At 37.2% G+C, this 18,969-nt stretch overlaps 1 protein-coding gene across 17 annotated transcripts in view; it reads right to left on the bottom strand.

Moving 5' to 3' along the window:
- ERC2 (ELKS/RAB6-interacting/CAST family member 2) overlaps window positions 1-18,969 on the bottom strand; it is a 430,969-nt gene that overhangs the window by 284,791 nt on the left and 127,209 nt on the right. For all 17 annotated transcript variants that reach the window (XM_032120320.1, XM_032120321.1, XM_032120322.1 and 14 more), the window contains one exon: window positions 8,435-8,602. In XM_032120320.1, the coding sequence (XP_031976211.1) occupies window positions 8,435-8,602 (168 nt within the window). The remainder of the gene's footprint in view (window positions 1-8,434; window positions 8,603-18,969) is intronic.

The raw sequence follows: 18,969 nt of genomic DNA, 5'->3' as shown, positions 1-18,969 counted from the left end.
TTACACAGTGTAATGCCATTTTTCTTTTTACTTTCCAAGAATTGCTTTACTCCCTTCTCTTTGTTTCACTTTGATCTTAGCACTGTGCCTGGCTGGGCGTTAAAAATTAAAGTCAGGTGTGTTAGAAGGAAGTGAATTAGATTCAGATTCCATTCTAAAGTTGGACCTATTCTACTCATATTCAAACATACCACTGCTGATTCTCCCACCAAGAAATACACACTACTTGGCAACATGAAAATTATCAAAGCAATCTGACCAAATTGGCACCACTAGTTCTGGCCACATCTGGTAACAATAATATGAAGGGAGAAGTATGAAGATAACAATTCTCATTTATTGTTACCATTAAACTTATCTGCATGCATACTCCTGAGTCTTTGAACTTCATGATTTCATAAAGCCAATAAGAGCTCCACTCAAAGGTGAAGGGTGATGCTTTTCCAAATGTGATTAAATATCCAATTTATTAAGGTATTAGAGTCTCTAGTCACAGAGTGCTCAATCAGAGGACAGCAGTGGAATACCACCAGGAAAGCACAACTGCCAACATCAAGGAGCTCTAGCAATGTATAAATTAAGGTGGTTGATTCTATGCCAACAGAGGGGTAGAGTTTTAATATACTAAAATATTGCTAAAACCTAATGCATAAACCTACTTTTTATATTTAGTAGGAACTGTTTCTTTTTTATTTCCACTATAACAAATTTGGATATACATTAGGTAAAGCTGAAGATCAAGTGTAACTGCCTATCCTAACAAGCAGATGAACAAGGGCAGTGGGATCTCTTTATTTCAGGATTAGGCAAGGATGGTTTATCAAATTAATAAGTTATTCAGTCGCTATATTGTTGAATATTTCACACATCAGACTATAAAAAAATTATCTCTAATCTAATCTTCATCTAATCTATCAGATGAAATCATACATAAAATGTATCATTTTTGAATCATTTACGACTTAAAATTGTCTTCTCATGGGATTTACTGCATACAATTAACAAGCTGATTCACTTATTTTCCTAAGGAACATTTCAAAAAATTATGATTTGAGATCTGCCTATCCCTGTGAATCCCCCTCATCAGTGTCTGGGTCAGTCACTGAAGGTGAGAAGCCACCCAACCTCCTTCCTCCCTGCCACAAATCAGTCACCTGGAGCATGGACCTTGAAAGAGCTTCCAAGGAAAAGATTATCATGTAATAAGACCTACAAGCCTTTTGGGCTTGAGCAATACTTTACTCCATGCACTGCTTCTTGGGGGATCTGATTTCACATTATTTCAATGAGCTGTCAAGGATTCAGTGCTAAAATGGTGGCACGTACAAAACCAGCTGAATCTGTCATGTTGAGACAGTGGGGAAATAGCCAGGCTGCCACTCAAAGATGCAGTTCCAAGAGCAGGGAATCACATGAATACACCCTCAGACAGCAGCTAAAAATTCTAAGTGAGTCATGACAGCAGGATACCTCTCTATGTAAAATTATTCTCAGTTACACTTACAAAACTCTCCCTTATTTTCAATTCCAATCAGCAGATGTCTGTTACATTTTTTGGAAAGAAATTTCATTTCTTCCAAAAAATATGTATTTCTCCTAAACAATTCTGATTTTCCCTGATTCTTTTTCAGAGACATAGGTAGCCTTTAATCTCCTTAAATAATTCCTGCATGGTCTACTGCACCTCCAAAATATGACAACTTCTGCTTTATTTTTTGCCCAGTCACACTACACATAACTGAGTTCTTTCACACTTCAAAAGAAACTTCGCCCAGCTCTATTAAAAAGAAAATACTACTCTTCACACAGCTTAAAATTCCCAGCATGTGAGTTGGCTGTTTCCTCAGCATGAATAAAACTTACTATCTTATTTAAAGATAACTTTGTTAATTAGTATTGACATTTCAGAGCTGAAGGGCAGCTTCCTTCCTCCCCAGCAGCACTGGTGTCACACCAGCAGTGTGAAACCCTTATGTAAGTGCCTCATTAAGCTCAGTCCCACTTTGCAGGTGACATGCTGTGTCCAGGAGCACTTGAGTATGCTGTGAACAACCTGAGTGTTCAACGACCCCATTCTCTTCATCGTGTGAGGAACCCTCTCAAAACCAGCTAGCATAACTCGATCTACAACAACTTACTATTGTAGTGTAGACAATTGCAGTCAATAGTTCTTCTTACTTGAGAGTCCATGATTTACAATACACCTGATATTCAAAAATTACCATGTTTACAGACCTGGCATCTGATAAAAGTTTTTAAATTTTTTAATCTCATGAAAATGTATTTGAAGAATTTGGTGGTTTTCTCCTACAAAGATAAGTGCTTATTTTCAAATAGGCCAGTAAGCAGAAGTGTGTAATCCAACTGTTTTCCTTTTGAAGGGTAGGCTTGAAAAAGAACAGCAGTAGCAAGCAGGTCATCAAGACCAGAGGAGGGGAGAACAACAAAATCTGGACTTCTAGCCTCAGTGGGTACAAAATTCATTGGAAAGGACAATTGATTCAAGCACAGGCTGGAAAAGTTTATAAAGATCCTGAATTTCAATGTGCAAGGATTTACCTAGACTCATATATCTATGGCCTCAGGCTGGATGAACATTCAGGTTGGCATCACTAAGTGAATGTGTATTAGGTCACATATTTCTAGTGATTTTTATAAACTGTAAAAACTTAGTAGTGTAATGTGTTAGAAAGAATGGGAAATTAAGCTAAAGAAAAGTGAAAATGATCCCTGGCTCTGATCTGAAGAGGCTGTTCTCTGTGTCTCTGTGTACGGGTTGAGAGCATCCCAACAGCTGTTCTGGTTAGGCTTAAAGGGGATTTGTGTTCAGTCCCAAAGTTGCATTTGATTGTGCAGAATCCTTGAGGACACATTTTTCTGATAATGTATTGGGATCAGTAAAACCACCACCCTGGATGAACAATTGACTGTATTTATTTCCATTTCACTTTCAGACTGCTCTGAAAAGCATACCATGATTTGGCAAAGCTACAAGCCTAAGTAGCCAACAAAGTACAGTTTTCTAGTACTCAGTACACTGAACACTGTACTCTTAAATTGGACATATACTATTACAAGATTCAATTCTTAAATAATACAAGAGTTTATAGTTACCATAGCAGCTTTGTAAGATCAAAACATTCATGCTATGCCAGGAAGACTCCCTATTTTTTTTTTAACACCTGAAATCTACAGTCAGAACATTGACCTGTTTTGCAGAACAGCTGGTTCAGAATTTTTCATCTGATGCCAGAAATACAACAGATCTCTGATTTGTGATTGCAAAACCCCAGCTCACATAACAGCCTATTTACAGTGTTCTGATAGAATTTGATGAAGGTAATAAAAAATGTCCTTTGTCATGCCCTGACCCCTTTCCAGGTATACGAAAACGTGCTCCCAGCTGATTAAACCACGAAAAAAAAGAACCCAAAGGCATCTTCTATCAATGTGCTTGCACATTCCACTCATTGCCTGCATCAAGCAGTAATACTGATGCAAATTTCTCAGCTCAAGAGTAGACTCCTTTGTTTACACCAATCACTCCTAACCTAACCACATGTACATTTCCTCTTTTTTAGAAGACAGCCAACAGCAATGCCTCCAATTAACTGTGCAACACAATTTAACACAAACTGGACAATATCACCAAAAGTGCATAGTCCAGCCACTCCAAGTACAGATTCCAATTATTACATGAGAACTAAGGCTTTATGACATTTCCTACAAATGCTAATTAGCTGGTAGGTTAAGGCCCTTAGTCATGTAGCACTTCATCAATCACAAAGCTTAAACTATTAAAGATGGAAACTGTAACATTTTACATGAATAGTTATGTAGCAAGTCAAGGTAGAATATTATATTAGCCCCCTTTAGCTGGTGTTCTTTTATGATAGTCCTCACAAAAGAATTTCCACAAGTTCTTGTCCTAATATGATCCAGGTCTACATCCTGTACACTGTTCTTGTCTCAACAGCTACTGTTTTCAACACTGAAACTCCTACTTCAGAGTATATAACTGGAATTTTTAAGTATCTGTAGATTTCTAGAGGACAAAAGACTCCACTTCTACCTACTGTACAAAAGGCGAAATTTGGGAGCAAAAAGGGACATCATCCAGTTCAACACTTTTGCCCTCCAGCCTACAACTCGGCCATATGCATAGAACTGGGACATTCTGGTAAGAAATACATAAAGATTTCTGAGGTCTGCCCCTCTGCATGCTAAACTGACAGAAATGAGGTGTAAGACTAGCTTTGCCAGGTTAAACAAGGCTATTAAAACAGCATACCCAACTTTACTGGCACTAAAATGGAACAGTGGTGCCAAAGGTTCTAAAAGAAAGAAATATTAAGTAATATTGCACCTCTGACATTGACATAAGTTTATTATTACTCCATGCCAATCTACCTTGATCCAAATCCTCTAAACACATGCTGCTCCAGTGCTGGGCCTCCCTTAAGCCTGCAAATTATACTGAATAGTGCAGTTTTTCAATTTGGTCAAAAATTACACCCAAATCTCTGCATGGAAGGACAATGCACCATCAGATCCTTATCTAGCCCATAAATTTTTCTGTGACTGCTTACCCTGTGTTTGTTCCTGTGGCATCCCATGGGCCTCACCACAGCTGTTTTGGGTTTTTCTTCCACACCTTTGGTAGGGAGCCCTCAACAGAACCTCTCCTGCCCTCCCCAGTGTGACAGCTATCCAGAAAAGAGAAGGAACTGCTACAGTTTCCAAAGGGAGTTTTGCAGGGTTTGGTTTTGTCTCCTTTTTATTTTTTTTTTCCCCACATAGCAGATAATGTATATAAGAGAAGGAATACAGATTAGAAATTGCATATTTCCAAAATACATACTCCTTCCTACTCACTTTCAGGTTATTACTGACAGAAATAATTTTAGGCACTATACACAAATTCTTCCTTCTTCAGTTACTTGAATACAACCATTAAAACAAATATTATTTTAGGCTGAGTGAAGTACTTCAGGCTGAGTGGAGAGAGATGTAGCCATCTATCTTGCATCAACAACTAAAGGCAGGAATACAACTGGTTATTCACAAGTCTCATATCAAAAGTAAACAAAAATACAAGGGTATAAAATTTGGTCCTGAATAGAATGAAGAAAATGGAGGCAAGCATTATAATATTACACTCAGAAGAATCTGATGTCCAGATAGAACTTGCAAAGAAGAACTAGAAGCACTTCCTTCATTTTCAGAAGGGTGTTCAGGAGAGTAAGCCAGAACCAGAGCAGTCCTGGACTAGGGAGGGTATGTAAACACGGGACAATCCACTGTGAGGCCCAGTCATTGTTCCACCTCCTGAGTGTCACAGGAAATGGTCCATCCTGCTTTCCACTCCCTAAATTCTCCACATCTATGTGCACAATGAGAACAAGTTTCTAAATCCTCAACACAGACATGTCTGGCTGCCATCCCAAAGTGAAACCAATACTGGAAGAAGTGGCCAAAAGGTCAGATGATGAGCAAAAACTGGAGGAAAGCAAAAGTCATGTGCAATCCAGAAAGTAAAAGATAAAATGATAATTAGATTAAAATAAAGGATTAAATTACTGTAATTAGGATAGATTAAATACTTTTCTATCAGAATATATTCTTAGCTATGCTTGCAATTGGACAGGCATGTTGCCAAACTGGAAAGAAAACAGGTACATTGGACAATCTTTTTCTCAAAGCACAGCATCCACTACTACATTCTCTGAAAACCACTGAAAAAGGACTGTTCAAAAATACTGCTATAACAATACTACAGCACTAGGAATTAGTACTACACATAGTCCACCATACCTCTGCAACAACACACAGCCAAGTGAACAATCTGTGTTTGCTCCAAAAGAAGCTGTGCTCCCTTTGCCCTTGGCAGAACACATGGACTGTACAAGGTATGAATGCCCTGAGACACTGCTTCATCTGGTGAGGGTAAAGTTACCTAGAAGTGAAAGGCACCAATGCCAGGAAAGCTTCCTGGAAAAAAAAAAGAACATCTTCCTTTCTGCATGCAAGTATTGTGACCCAGAGATGAGATTTCATCTGCTGCCAAGGACACTGGAATGCTCAAGGACACTAAACATGAGAAGTCATGATCTAGTAAGAAGTCATGATCTAATAGTGCCAAAATGAAGGTGAACACTTGGGATAACCAGACAAGGAGATAGTTATTTTTTTTCCAGATGAATGTAAAAGCCTGGGTTTGCATTGGTGACATACAGGATTTTCAACTTCAGAATTTATACCAGGCACATGAAAAGTAAACACTGAAAGCATCATTTATAGCATCAGACTCCAGATTTACTTAAATAAGGGGTGAGCAGAGCAGGACAATATTTCAATCAAATTTCTCTTTAGTCAAATGATCTGTGACTGAATATTGGAAGAGAACATAAGTAAAATAAAGATCCAAATCTGAAAATGTGACCTAAGGGTAACTTTAAAAATGTATTTTCCAAACCCAACATTCTTCTCCTATAAGCAAAATAATGGTATAATGACAATCTGGCATTAGTAATTTTGGGCATGCTAATATCTACACATTAAAAGAATGTGGTTATTAAAAATGCTTCAGAGAAGCAAATCTACACATAACTTATGTGCTGCAAACATAATATATTTTTGCTTTTTTTCTAAGTATGCATCAAAATTCATTCTTCCCTAAGTAAACCCAGTATTTAGCCCATAGCAGAAAAACTGAACTTCACAAGTCCCCCAGTGAAGGGAAATAACCTCCAAAAACGAAAATGCTACTGGAAGTGCTATTTCCAGTTCTAAAAAAAACCAGTTCAATACTAACTCTGATTTTCCACCCAGCTGTTAGCAGGATTTATCTCTTTGTATGCTAGAGCTCATGAGGCTATGACATATTTTACTCTATGATCTAGTGAAGAGAGAGAGTGCAGTTTGAGAATGATTATGTCCACTAAGAAGTAGGTGCAAAAGAGGCAAGACCACCTGCACACCCTAATAAAACGGCCATGATTTATTAAAAACAGGAAAAGTGTTAAGCTGTATATTTCTGAGGACAAAGCCATGACAGTGCTGGCATCTCTGTGATAGTTACTCATCACAGAGCTTTCACCACTGAAGACATATTCCTCTTACTGACCCATTTCCTCAAGATCTAAGTACAAGAGAAATTGTAAACTGTTGGTTCGTTCAGGGGTTTGGGGGTTTTTTTAGAATGCGAACTATAAGAAAAGATGCATTCTGTTCTTCAGAATGCTCAAGAAATGTCCAAAACTAGTTAGCATTCAGCACAGGATAAAAGCCTTGAAGTTTGCTTTCTTTTAGTTCATCAGCATTGCTAACAAGGGAAATATTCAGAAATAGGATTAAAGTGGATGTGTACTTATATTCCAGTTTCGATAGGCCTTATTTCCCAGGCCTGGAAAAGCAGCCTTCTCAGTTTCTGGAAAATAAGGACTTGGCTTTTTAAATTCAGCGCTTAAGCAATTGCAGACAGAAGCACAACTAGACCATGTGAACCCTGTATGAATCCTGGAGGAAAACCACAGTAACATGAACTATCTACATAGTAACAGAGTAAGGAGGAATAGACATTCTTTGAGTGGCTGTGAAAGGAGGGAAGAACAGTAAAATATAGGTGATGCCAGGAACTTCTCCCCCATTTCTCGGTATGCTCACAAGTGCATCTCAATATGGTAAACAGTGACACACAGGACACAAACAGTACACACCTGGTAGCATAAATACTTTTTGTGAGCATGAGAAAAAGGATAGGGAAATGATCACTCTACTACTGTATGCAGAACCCTTGCAGAGCTGCCTCTACAGGAAATTCCCTCCCCACTCCCCCAGGTGGAAACTGTAATGATTGAATCCAACTTCCCAAAGAGAGCAAATGCAGTTAGTTGAATTTGTGGAAAATGAGAAGTAAGACTATTTGGCTGTTTGAAGGGAGCCTCCCTTCTTAATGTCTTTAGACCACAGGGAAAACAGATAACTGACTTAATTTAGGTTCCTTCTCCACTCCCTCTCCACTCCCCACAGAAAAGAAAGCCCTTCAGGCTAAAAATGCAATATCCTGGTCCTTTAGCAGGCCCACACATTTTATTTACATTATTTGGAAAGAGTAGCAGTGTTCATAAGGATACTGGAATCCCTCATGTTGAGGGATAAGAAGTTTTATCAGGATTTTTAGTACTTCCATTTAACTCCAATAATTTTGTAACTACTGCAGCATCTAATATTTTTCTGATAAAATATATATAAGATATAATGTTATAAAAAATGTACCCACGGATAATGTAGCACATTTTATTTTAGAGAATTTTACTATTACAGACTTGCTGCATCTTTTTAATATATTAAAAGTAATACACTTTAAGAAACAGAAGTATTTCCTTTAATTGTGCCTCAAAAGTTATACAACATATCGTTTCAGTGATCCTACCTTTTTCTGAAGGACATTAATTTTTCTTTCTTTTACTTCCAACATGTCTTTCATATCTCGAATTTCTCCAGCAAGGGTTCCTTTCTCTTCTGTGAGGTCTTGAAGTTGTTTTGTTTTCTTATTCAGAAAGGTTTCTTTCTCTTCCAATCGTAACCGCAAGGCATCAACCTACAGCAAGTAAATCAAACATCTTTAGGGTTCAGTATAGATCATTAGGGTATTTTTTTTAATACTCTTTTATTCACACCTAAGAGATGTTTCATTTCTCTTCTATGTAATTTTCCAAACTGAACTTGAAGACATTGTTTTACTTGTTACACTTTTCTCCAGTGTTTATTTCACAAGTCTCTTACCAAATGGGTCTGACTATTTCTCTGTAGTAAGCACAAATCCCCAACAAATAAAATAAGGGATATTCAAGGATTTTCCTAAGCAAAATGCTCTGCATACATAACTGGTGGGTTTTTCTTCTTTAGAAAAAACAAAAAACAAAACCCAAAAGAATTCCAACAGCCCAGAATATGTAAGCATCCCTTGACTTTCTCATTTTTTGATGTGTAAATATTCAAGCATGCAAATTTGTTATTCTCTTAATGTAATTCTAACAGTAATAAAATAGCAGAGATCTCAATTCATTAAAGAAACAAAATATGTTTGGGTTTAACCATCATTACTACAAGAATCACACCTGATGTGTATTGGTGCCTTCAGGAGCACATCCACTGTTCACATATTCTGGTTCAGAGAAGCAGCTACAAATGAATTGCTGAGCAATTCTCAGTATATAATACTGGGGGCGTGGGGAATATTTGGGAGTAAAGAACAGATTTCATCATATATGAAGTTTTTGAAAACCAAGAGAGACTTTTTTTTTTTCAATGTGACCTTTATATTATTGAAAGCTTATTTGTAAACAAAATAGTACAAGAAAATGTATACCCACAAAATTCAGTCAGTGTGAATAAACATCATGGAAAGCAGACAACCAAGATAAAGGCAGAGCAATCATTTATTTTTACAGAGACAAGTTTACTTGAACAGAGGCTTTTTCTGCAGCTCTGAACCACGAGGTTTCACATTAAGTGGACTCACAGGCTTGTTCTGACTGCAAGGTTAACCATTGAGAAGACAAGGTTTGGATTGAAAATGTTTGATGTCACAATTTAGAATAATGCTTCGTCTACAAGAGAGCTGCAGGCAGTCAGGCAAGTGAGAAATTTTAGATTCACTAATCCAAATTTCAAACATACAAATTTTAGAAAATAAAGAACAAGAGTTTAAAGTTTATATTACCTAGACATGCATAAGTTTAATTCGTAACAAAAAGCTAGATGGAAGAAACTGAAAGGGCATAAACAGAGGCTTAGCATTTTTAAAGTCCTGCAGATGGGATAGTCAGAAAGGGTCTTCTCTAATAAGCTATTTTCTCCCTTCTTAATCAGAATACTATCAAAGTACAAAATAATCAGCAAATCTATATTTATTTATATTCTAAGTTTAGTAATGCTAAATTTGCTCAAAGCAAAAGTATTTTCAGTGCCACTTTAAAACTTGCTTTGGGACCAATTTAGATGATCTATTGGATCTCAAAATGCATGTTCTTCCTGCTTTTAAAATGGCTCATTGCCTTTCTATACACTGGAAAAAAAGATTTATATTCCACTGGATTTATTTTATTTTTAAGACTTTTTTACAATATGACCGTAATAGGATCTCTCAGTTTGTAAGCAGTGTGCAGTAAGGGTGAAAAGTGACTTTTTTAAATTAGAAAACAAGAAATAATAGTAGCAGTAGCAGCAGGCTTTCAGACCTCTCTTAATAAACATAAAATACCTCATCTGAATCTCATTACCACATCTTCTTTATTCTTAATCACTAATTTGCTTCAGGTCTGAAAGCAATCCTTGAAGTCAAATCACAGGAATCTCTGTTGGGCCTTTCAGCTGCAGCTGAGGAGCTTGTCAGGACCTTGGAGCTCCACAAGCAGCTCTCCCTGGTCAGGCACGGCCAGGCTCCTTTTCCAGCTGCCACGAGGCAGAAGCCTAAAGCTTCAAGTCAAGGGAGTTGGAGGTGATTAGATGCCCAGATAAACAAAGAACTGACACCATTCCCCCGTGGCTGGGATAACACAGCAGCTTCCACATGTCTGATGCTTGGCTGGCTGATGTTCTGTCCTGCTTGGCTGAACCAGGCAGCATCTGAGTAAATAATCTTTTCTTCTATGCCCATGCAGTCTCTACCCCAAGGGCTGAGCAGACAATTCTCAGCCTTTTTCACAAATTTCTTCCCACACACCCTGTCAGCAGGGCTCTCTAGATTCAATTTAGAATTGGTGAGGTGGGTTTAGGCAATAAAACTTGGGAGAACAAGGAGGGTGGAGAGGATGAGCAAATAGCTCTGAATACCCAGAGTGACAACGTGTATGGGAAATGGGAGCAGAGCCATGTCCACTCCAGCTTCTCAGACCCAAATCCTGCTTTAGCTTCAAATAAAGTCTTTAAAGCATAACCAAAGTGCAGCTTCAATGCACACGAGAAACAGCCAAAGAATCTCAATCCCATCAACCCAAATTCATACATGGACAGTGCAAGAGTTGTGAAGGAAAGAGCACAGCATGTCCACCACAGCAGAAAACATCTGCCAAATATATAGATATTCTCTTACGTCTCCTCATCTTGAGACTGATACAGCAGAGCACTTTAATCCAAAAATCCACCTACACAATGAAGTATTTCCATGGAATAAGTATATCATCCCCAAACTATCATTCACAGCAAGGAGCCATTCTGAAAGCAGAGGCAGAACTTTGAGCCAGTGCCAGCCTAGGAGAGGGAAAAAGACAACTCATACTGTGTGTGGTCTTGGGTGTGCACATTGATTTTCTATTCACAGCAATGCAATGTGGAGGTTTAGGAGAACATCAGTTATGTCAGCCATTTTCTCCTTCCCTAAAGTCCTCTTTCTGCCTCTAGTAATCATGAACAAAGACTTTTACATTCCTCTTAACAGGAAATAAAACTACCTCAGCCTGAACTGCAGGCAACCTTTCACTATCTGTTCAGCACTAAGCGTGTATGACATCATTTCATAAGTCAAATAAGAACCTCCAGATGGTAGAAAACCAAAACGCTGTTAAATCAGTTCCTCATCTTGTGGATGACCGGAAGCAAAATACACTATTTCATTTTTGGCCAGGGTGAATTTGCTAATATAAGAAATCGTCTCTTCCCTGAAAATGGTACTGTGAAATCGCATCTCCCAAAAATAACACAACGATGAAGTATTCTAGATGGAGCATGCCAGTACACTGTGAGGAATGTCTGCCATTTTGTTACTACTACTTTTACATCTAAGGCATTTTAAATATGAGTTGAAAGGAAATTAAATGCGAGTCATTTTATAGCAACAGATATATACATTTTTATATTTGAAAGGATAAGGATTTCTGGTACACAAAACCCCTCTCTTTGGCTTTTCACTCAACACTACCTAATTTTAAGAGTCCTTCACTTATTTTTCCCAAGCTCTGGCAGTATATTTACAAGTAAAATTTGGCAGTCTGAAGAACACCATAATTTTCCAAAAAATAAAGCAAAAACAGATCTGATAGCTAACACGAAGTATTTCAAAGACCTCTCTCCAAGTAAATTGCTTTTTAATTTTGTCTAACTTCTTTTTCCTCAGCAGCTACTTATTTCAACTATTTAATACAATAAACTCTGTCACTTGCTCTGGATATATACAACATACTGTAAAAACTTTAGAATTAGGTTATACTTTTGGAAAAAAAGAGTTCATGTAAGTGGCAAAAATTGCCAAATTCAAAGCTGAACTTTATTAATCTTCATGTCATCACCCGCCACTCATGACCAGCTTCAGTAGTGACGTCTACTCCTTGAAGTTCCTTACTGTTAACCGTTTAACTTAGATGCCATGTTACATATATCATTTATGAAAGTAGCTTAGTGCTATGGAGCTCCACAGGGAAATAAAACATGGAGCAGCACTACTGTGTTTCACTGTTAAGAATTATTTACTTTACCATCATATATAGATATGTAAATGTTTGACTGTATTTTTAAATTTAAAGTAAATGTTTGACTGTATTTTTTTTAAACTAAACCTGAAGGTCCTACTCAAGTCCTAAGTGTGCTGTAGTACCACAGCTGGGGTAATGACAAAAAAACTGTAACCCACTGTTAATGCCCTTCCTGAGGCACCTCTGCTCCAGCACACACTGCAGCCAGTATTTGCCACTGTGCCCAAGAGTCCGGCTCCTCCCCTTCTGTACCACCATTCTCTCCCTTCCTCATGACCACTACAGGCTCCACAGGCCTGTTGACATTTTCTGGGCTATTATGTGCTCTCTTAGTGTGTATTACGCAGCCATCTTTTGAGGAAAAACTTCAGTTAATAAAAAAAGCCCAATATTTCTATTAAAGATCATAGTGCCTCTATTTATGCATCCACATATATCTGGGGAAATTCTAAGCTGTTACTATGAAAACCAATTTAAATCAAGAATAAAAGAACTGTCACTCCAATTTTCCATACAGAAGTACTGAATTATTAGTACAGAGAGCATATTCTCACATGGCCCTTTTGCAAATATGAGAACTGAACTACAAGCATAGAAAGGATATCATGTGTCCCAACTGTACTCTCCACTTCAGAGCCACTTAAAAAAAAAAAAACAAAAGCCCAAAAAAGACCCCTATTCTAAAATAAGAGAATATAATGAAAACTATCCCCTCATCATATTTTTCCCTCATTTTTTAGCCTGATGTGATAAACAATCTTTTTCAAAGCAATAGCTGTACCTGGCAAGCCATACATTCATTTCTATCAAAAACATCTGATGTATGTAAAATTCAAGGCAGAAAAGGCAGAACATTTTGAAGCTGCAGACACCTCAATTTTGTACAATTAATATCCTTAGCACTCTGTTCCAAATTGAAACTCTAGTGACTTAGCTAGCTTTTTCACTTCACAGAGGAAAATTCCACTTTCAAGCATTATTTCAGACAACATTCTCACCCCTCTATTACTCTGAGTATTATGGTTGCTCTAGTTCACATTTTAATTCAGCTGATAGTTTATAGGCTTTATATTCTTTAAAGCATTATCGAGTTTACTGTTTCATTTCCACGACTTCAGTATTTAAGAACTGACACAAGGAGAGGTATTTAAAGCAGGTGAGTACTTTGTAGTCCAGGGAAACAGACAATGAGCAACAGGAGATGTTTTGCAAACACAGGCCAGCGTTGGCTGTTCACATCAGGAAAACAAACTCCTGCCATTTCCCTGACAGAATCCCTGTCACGAGCTCTTTCAGTCCTTCTATACCAGGGCAGGAGAAGCACCCAGTGCTGTAACACCTCAAAATCTCTTACTCTACTTAATCCTTGAAGATGACACCTACAATTTTCATAAACTTCCCAGCCTCCACCCTAACAGCTTTGGCAGCCACCAGCTCTACTAATCTATCTTGATTTTTCTTACACTCTTTTTATCCACCAGTCCAGATTATGCTGCTCTTTAAAAGAGAAAATTGGTAAACTGACTGGTCAAACTACACCAGAAAAGGTTTCAGCTGAACCAGAAATTGTAAATAAGATATTAATGGTTCCCTCAGGCAGTACAAAGGTTGTCCTTGTGGAACATCATATGCCACAAAAAATTCTGATCAGTGTAGTTTATCAATGCAGCCAACTCCCTACCAGCTGTTTTATTCTAATTTGTATCTTTGCCTATTCTTACCACTAAAATTAAGTGGTTTAAAGCAACTAGTCCAAAATTTCAGAATTTAATATTCACTTTAGTTCCAGCAAATTTTGGAAAACACATGGGAACTGTAACTCATGTGCCAATACTTACAGTTTTTGTTAATAAAACTTCCAACACTAACCTTACCTCACTGAACTCACTTATTTTTATGCTCACTATAAAACTATAGCTATCATAATACTTTTGAGTTACTGCAAAAGGAAGTCAGTCATTCGAGTCAATGTTATTTAGCAACATAATGATAGTTATAAATTCAAAATTCTTAAAACCAATTTACAAAACTATCAATCTTAGAAGCTTTTAACTTTTGAAATTTCTGTCTTCAATAACATTCACATTTTATTGTACTGTAACAGATTAATAGAAAGTTAATTAGAAGGCCATAGTGTTCTTTCTTAAAGTCAAGCCAATGTGTTTAACTGCTTCATGAAAAAAATGTGTATAATTCCATGAAAGAATCATCAGTAAATACCCATTAGCATTATATATGGTAAAAATAGCATTTTTACACAAACTGTGTTTCTCAGTTTAATTTTTTTTACTAGTAGGATTCAGTAATTACAAATAGTTGATACAGCAGTGAATGTGTGATTTTCAAAAAGCACATTTATGTTTGTAACCTACTCAGAATAAAGGAGGTGCCTATAGGTAAAAATCTCTCTCCAGCTGAGCTAGAGAGGCTGTGTTATGCTTGTAGGGATGAGCTGTATCCTTGACCTCTCAATTTCACATCTTTTGAGTGATTATCAGACATTCCTACAGTAGCAGGTTCAACTGCCATCAGCTTGACTACGAACTTATCCTCCAGAATCCACAGCCAGCTCACAGAGTGACATTAAACAGCTTGGGCATTTGTCATTTATTCATAAGAACACAGCAAACAGAGAAGGTTAAAACAACATTCTAAACATATATTGCTTATTTGAAACACAAAACAGTATTCTCTCCTGCCCACATTCTTCCAGAAACCAGGTTACAGCCTTTTCTCTGAAAACTGCTGCATTTTTCACAAGAGTGAATAAGCTTCAAACTACTTGTAATCACCCCAATTAAAAATTCACCTCTATAACTTTCCAAATATAAAAGCTGAGAGTGAAGTCCTCTCTCTCTCTCAAGAAGCCAGGCTCCATCATCTCCGAGACAACAGGAAACATCAGCTGGTTTAAAAACATCCTTGAGTACCAGGAGGAGTTACAGGTCTGCTTCACTCCATGACATGTCCTCAAGCAAAACCTTCAGTCCTCTGGGCCCTTCTAGAACTCAGAACTTTCCCATTGGCTCTGGCTTTTGAGCCATGCAAGGCAAGGCAACCCTCTTGCTTATTCCCCCTGCCTATGTGAGCAAGATGATGTTCAGGGATATTCTGAGCCCTTTAAGAAATTGCTCTGTATCACATACAATGCTGTATCACATATACTAATTTATTTCTCTAAGTCATTATTCACAGATATCTTACAGGTAGTAGATGGCCCATCAGCTGAAAATGGCAAGGCTTGAGATGTTTTTACTACAAGGTACCTCAACCAAAAAGCAGACTGTGCTCCTACTGAAACAAAAGTGCAACTGTTCGGGCTATCTTAGACACTGCAAATATATTTCCTTCTTTATGCTGGAAACAGATTTCCAAACCAGTTTCCAGAGATTGTGCTGGCTTGTGATAAGAATTCTAGACAAGGAAAGGCTACTTAGATCATGACAGGCTCCTAAAGATGAAGTGTGTCAAAAGACTAAAAGGACTGTTTCAGATTCCAAACTGATAACTCCTTACTTATGTCACCTTTGCAGTAACATTTTTTAGGTATTTTAGGTAGAACTGGAAAAGGCATTTTACTCTGAAGAACTTCAATAAACACAGGAATTATAGACCTGCACCTCATATTTTAAGCGTTTGAAAAGTTTAAGGTGAGTAATGAGACCCAAACAATACTGCAAAACAATGCATGAGATGGGAACAAAGGAAATAAAAACAACAATTTCACTCTTTTTATAAATACAGTGATTATAATGGAAGCTAAATGGTAAATTAAAAATAAAAAGTTATGCAGGAATGAAATCAGACAAGTTTCAGTTGCCTAACTTTCTAACAGAGATTACTTGCCAAATATTTTTACTGAATCCAGTCTGCCAGACCATCTAGCAGCAAGTCAGAGACATGTCAAGATCTGATCTTACATTTATTTACTATTCATCTGGAAGCTATAGGCTTACTAGTTTACCATAATTATATTCCATCTGGGACATACTCAGTTTCTCAAGACAGACTAGCATCTGCATGAGCAAGATAAAGCAAAGCTGATAAGTGCTGCTTTCCTCACAGTCTTGACACTAAACAAGCCATGTAAAGTCAGCTACAAAAACAAACCCTATCACAGAAATGGTCTTACACTGTCAAATATGTAAGGGATGCTTTCAGGAAAAGAATCAGCAGTGAAATAACTTCCAAAAACTACTTTCAGAGAATGAGCCATGCAACCTCCAAGAACCAACAGTGGCAGCTAAGACAGGGGGACTAAATTAATAGTGTGTCCTCAACTGAGCTGAACACGGGCCAACTCTGGCTCTTCACAGGAAACTCTTGAACCCACAGATCTCTTAACTAATTTCCAAGACCCTCTAAATCCTGCAGAGGCTTTTTTTTTTATATATACTTGATCAATGTACTATCTGCTAAAAGGAAAAATATGCTGGAGAAATATATTATTATATATCATAATAAAGAAACAGAAACAATCAGTGGGGAAGTGAAGGAACTATTTAACCACAAGAAAACAACACTTTGTTATAACATTTGAAAAGAGTTTTTACACAAAAAGCCAGAGGAGCACGATGCCACAAAGGCCTGACAAAAACAGATCCTCTAATAAAGTGCAGAATCAGGACAGCAGGAAACTTGAGCAATTTCCAGAAAAAACTTTAGCAGCAAGATCTCTTCCAAAAATTCCCAAGGACAGATCCATAGTCCCATAATGACAGTTCTCCCACTGAAACTTTTGAAGTATTTTTAAGATTTCTGATAGACAATAAAGAAATGTGATTATACTTAACAATAGTAGGTTGGAAGGAAACCTGCAATATGATCTGCAACATCTACAGAGCAGACACCCTCCAGACCAATTTCTTTTAGTATTACTATAAAGATTTTTGCATAATCTCATCACTGCCCCTAGCAAGTGCAATGTACTCCTATTTGCTTAGCCTGTGAAATGTTTCCCATATTTGAAAGCTTGAAGTAAAAGTTCAGCTGAGCCAAAAAAAAAAAAAATTTAAATATGGACATTTCAAAAAAATTCTTTCAGAATGAAACCTTTTCTTCATTTGGTTTCCTCTAAAAAGTGAATGTGAGAAAAGTATGAACAAAATTCTCATGTAAAGGGAAATAGATCCCATTTATTAAGGGGGAAGGAGAAAGAAACCTTCTACATATTTTTGTGCACAAAACAAACTCAAAATGTTTAAACATCAGAATATGACATGTAAATAACAGTAAGTTATCAAATAACATTTAAACTTGTCCATCTGAGCACAGATTGAAAAGTCTACCTTTGTGAAAACCAGATTTTTTTTAAAAAGTATTTTAGAGTCCAGTCAGATTACCTCATGTAAACAATCAAAGTGGTTTAAAAACTTGTTCACCCTTGAGCTGGAAATTACTATTCCTTAGCCAATATATCATAGCTGAAAGAAAGAAGAATGTCATCAGTTCACAACAATGATAAGCAAAATGAATTGGCTGCAATCATTCCTGCAAATGAAACCACAAAGCAATGATAGATTTGAGCCTTTTTCGCATCATAAGAAAGTTGTTTTATTTTCCTGATCATCCCTCTAACCTTCCTCTCTGCTATCTGGAATTCATCTTTCTTGAACCGGGATGACTACACTTCAGATGAGATCTCACAGAGTACATAAAAATATTCCCCAATTTCTGTAACAGAAATCTCTCTCCTGATACATTCTAGTATCAGATTTTCCACAGCCACATTTTATTGGTGACTAACAGCAACCCCCTCACACACTATTACTACCTTTACTTAAACCTTTACACTACAAAGTTCTAGTTTTGTGTCCTCAGGGGAATATGCCTGCATTTTGTACTACCATATCTCATCCATTTTTCTCACTTCAGAATTTCAGATTATCACCACTGACCCCAATCTCTGTGTCTCCAGGTGTGTGCATCCAAATTCTGGCAAGCTGAACAATGAAAATATGAAATAAGCCTCATTAAATATCAGGTCTTGAGATGTTTCACCAGTATTTTTCCCCAATCTGGTCCTTCCTCTTCCTGCTGCACTGCTCCTCTATTAGCCAATATTCTACCACTTCTGCCATTCTTGGACTGGAGCATGTCCCACTTTACACACCTGGATATGGTACAGCATGGAAAGCCCTCCTAAGATTCAGCTAAACTAGACATTACATTTTTTGTTTCAAGATTTGCAGCCTTATCAAAAAAAAGATACTGCTTTAGCCTAATTTAGCCAAATTCATAACCAAAAGGGATGCACAATGGCTCTGTAAAATGAAAAGGTTTTTTCCTACACCAGAGAAATAATCTTTTGTAGCAAATCCAAAGGGGGATACTCAGAATGAGATATGTTTTTACTTTAGACATAAATGGATTTTTACTATTTGTTTCAAGCTTGCTATCCTGTCTGGGAATGGGAGTGGTAAAATTCAACTTTAAATCCTGTGTTACCAATGAAGTTGCAAACATTGGATTTTGTTCCAAAAGTATCACCAGAATT

The sequence above is a fragment of the Corvus moneduloides genome, chromosome 11 (assembly GCF_009650955.1).
Source record: "Corvus moneduloides isolate bCorMon1 chromosome 11, bCorMon1.pri, whole genome shotgun sequence".
NCBI lineage: Eukaryota > Metazoa > Chordata > Aves > Passeriformes > Corvidae > Corvus > Corvus moneduloides.
The sequence above is the reverse complement of the archived record's forward strand: the minus strand, read 5'-3'. Positions and strand labels throughout refer to the sequence as shown.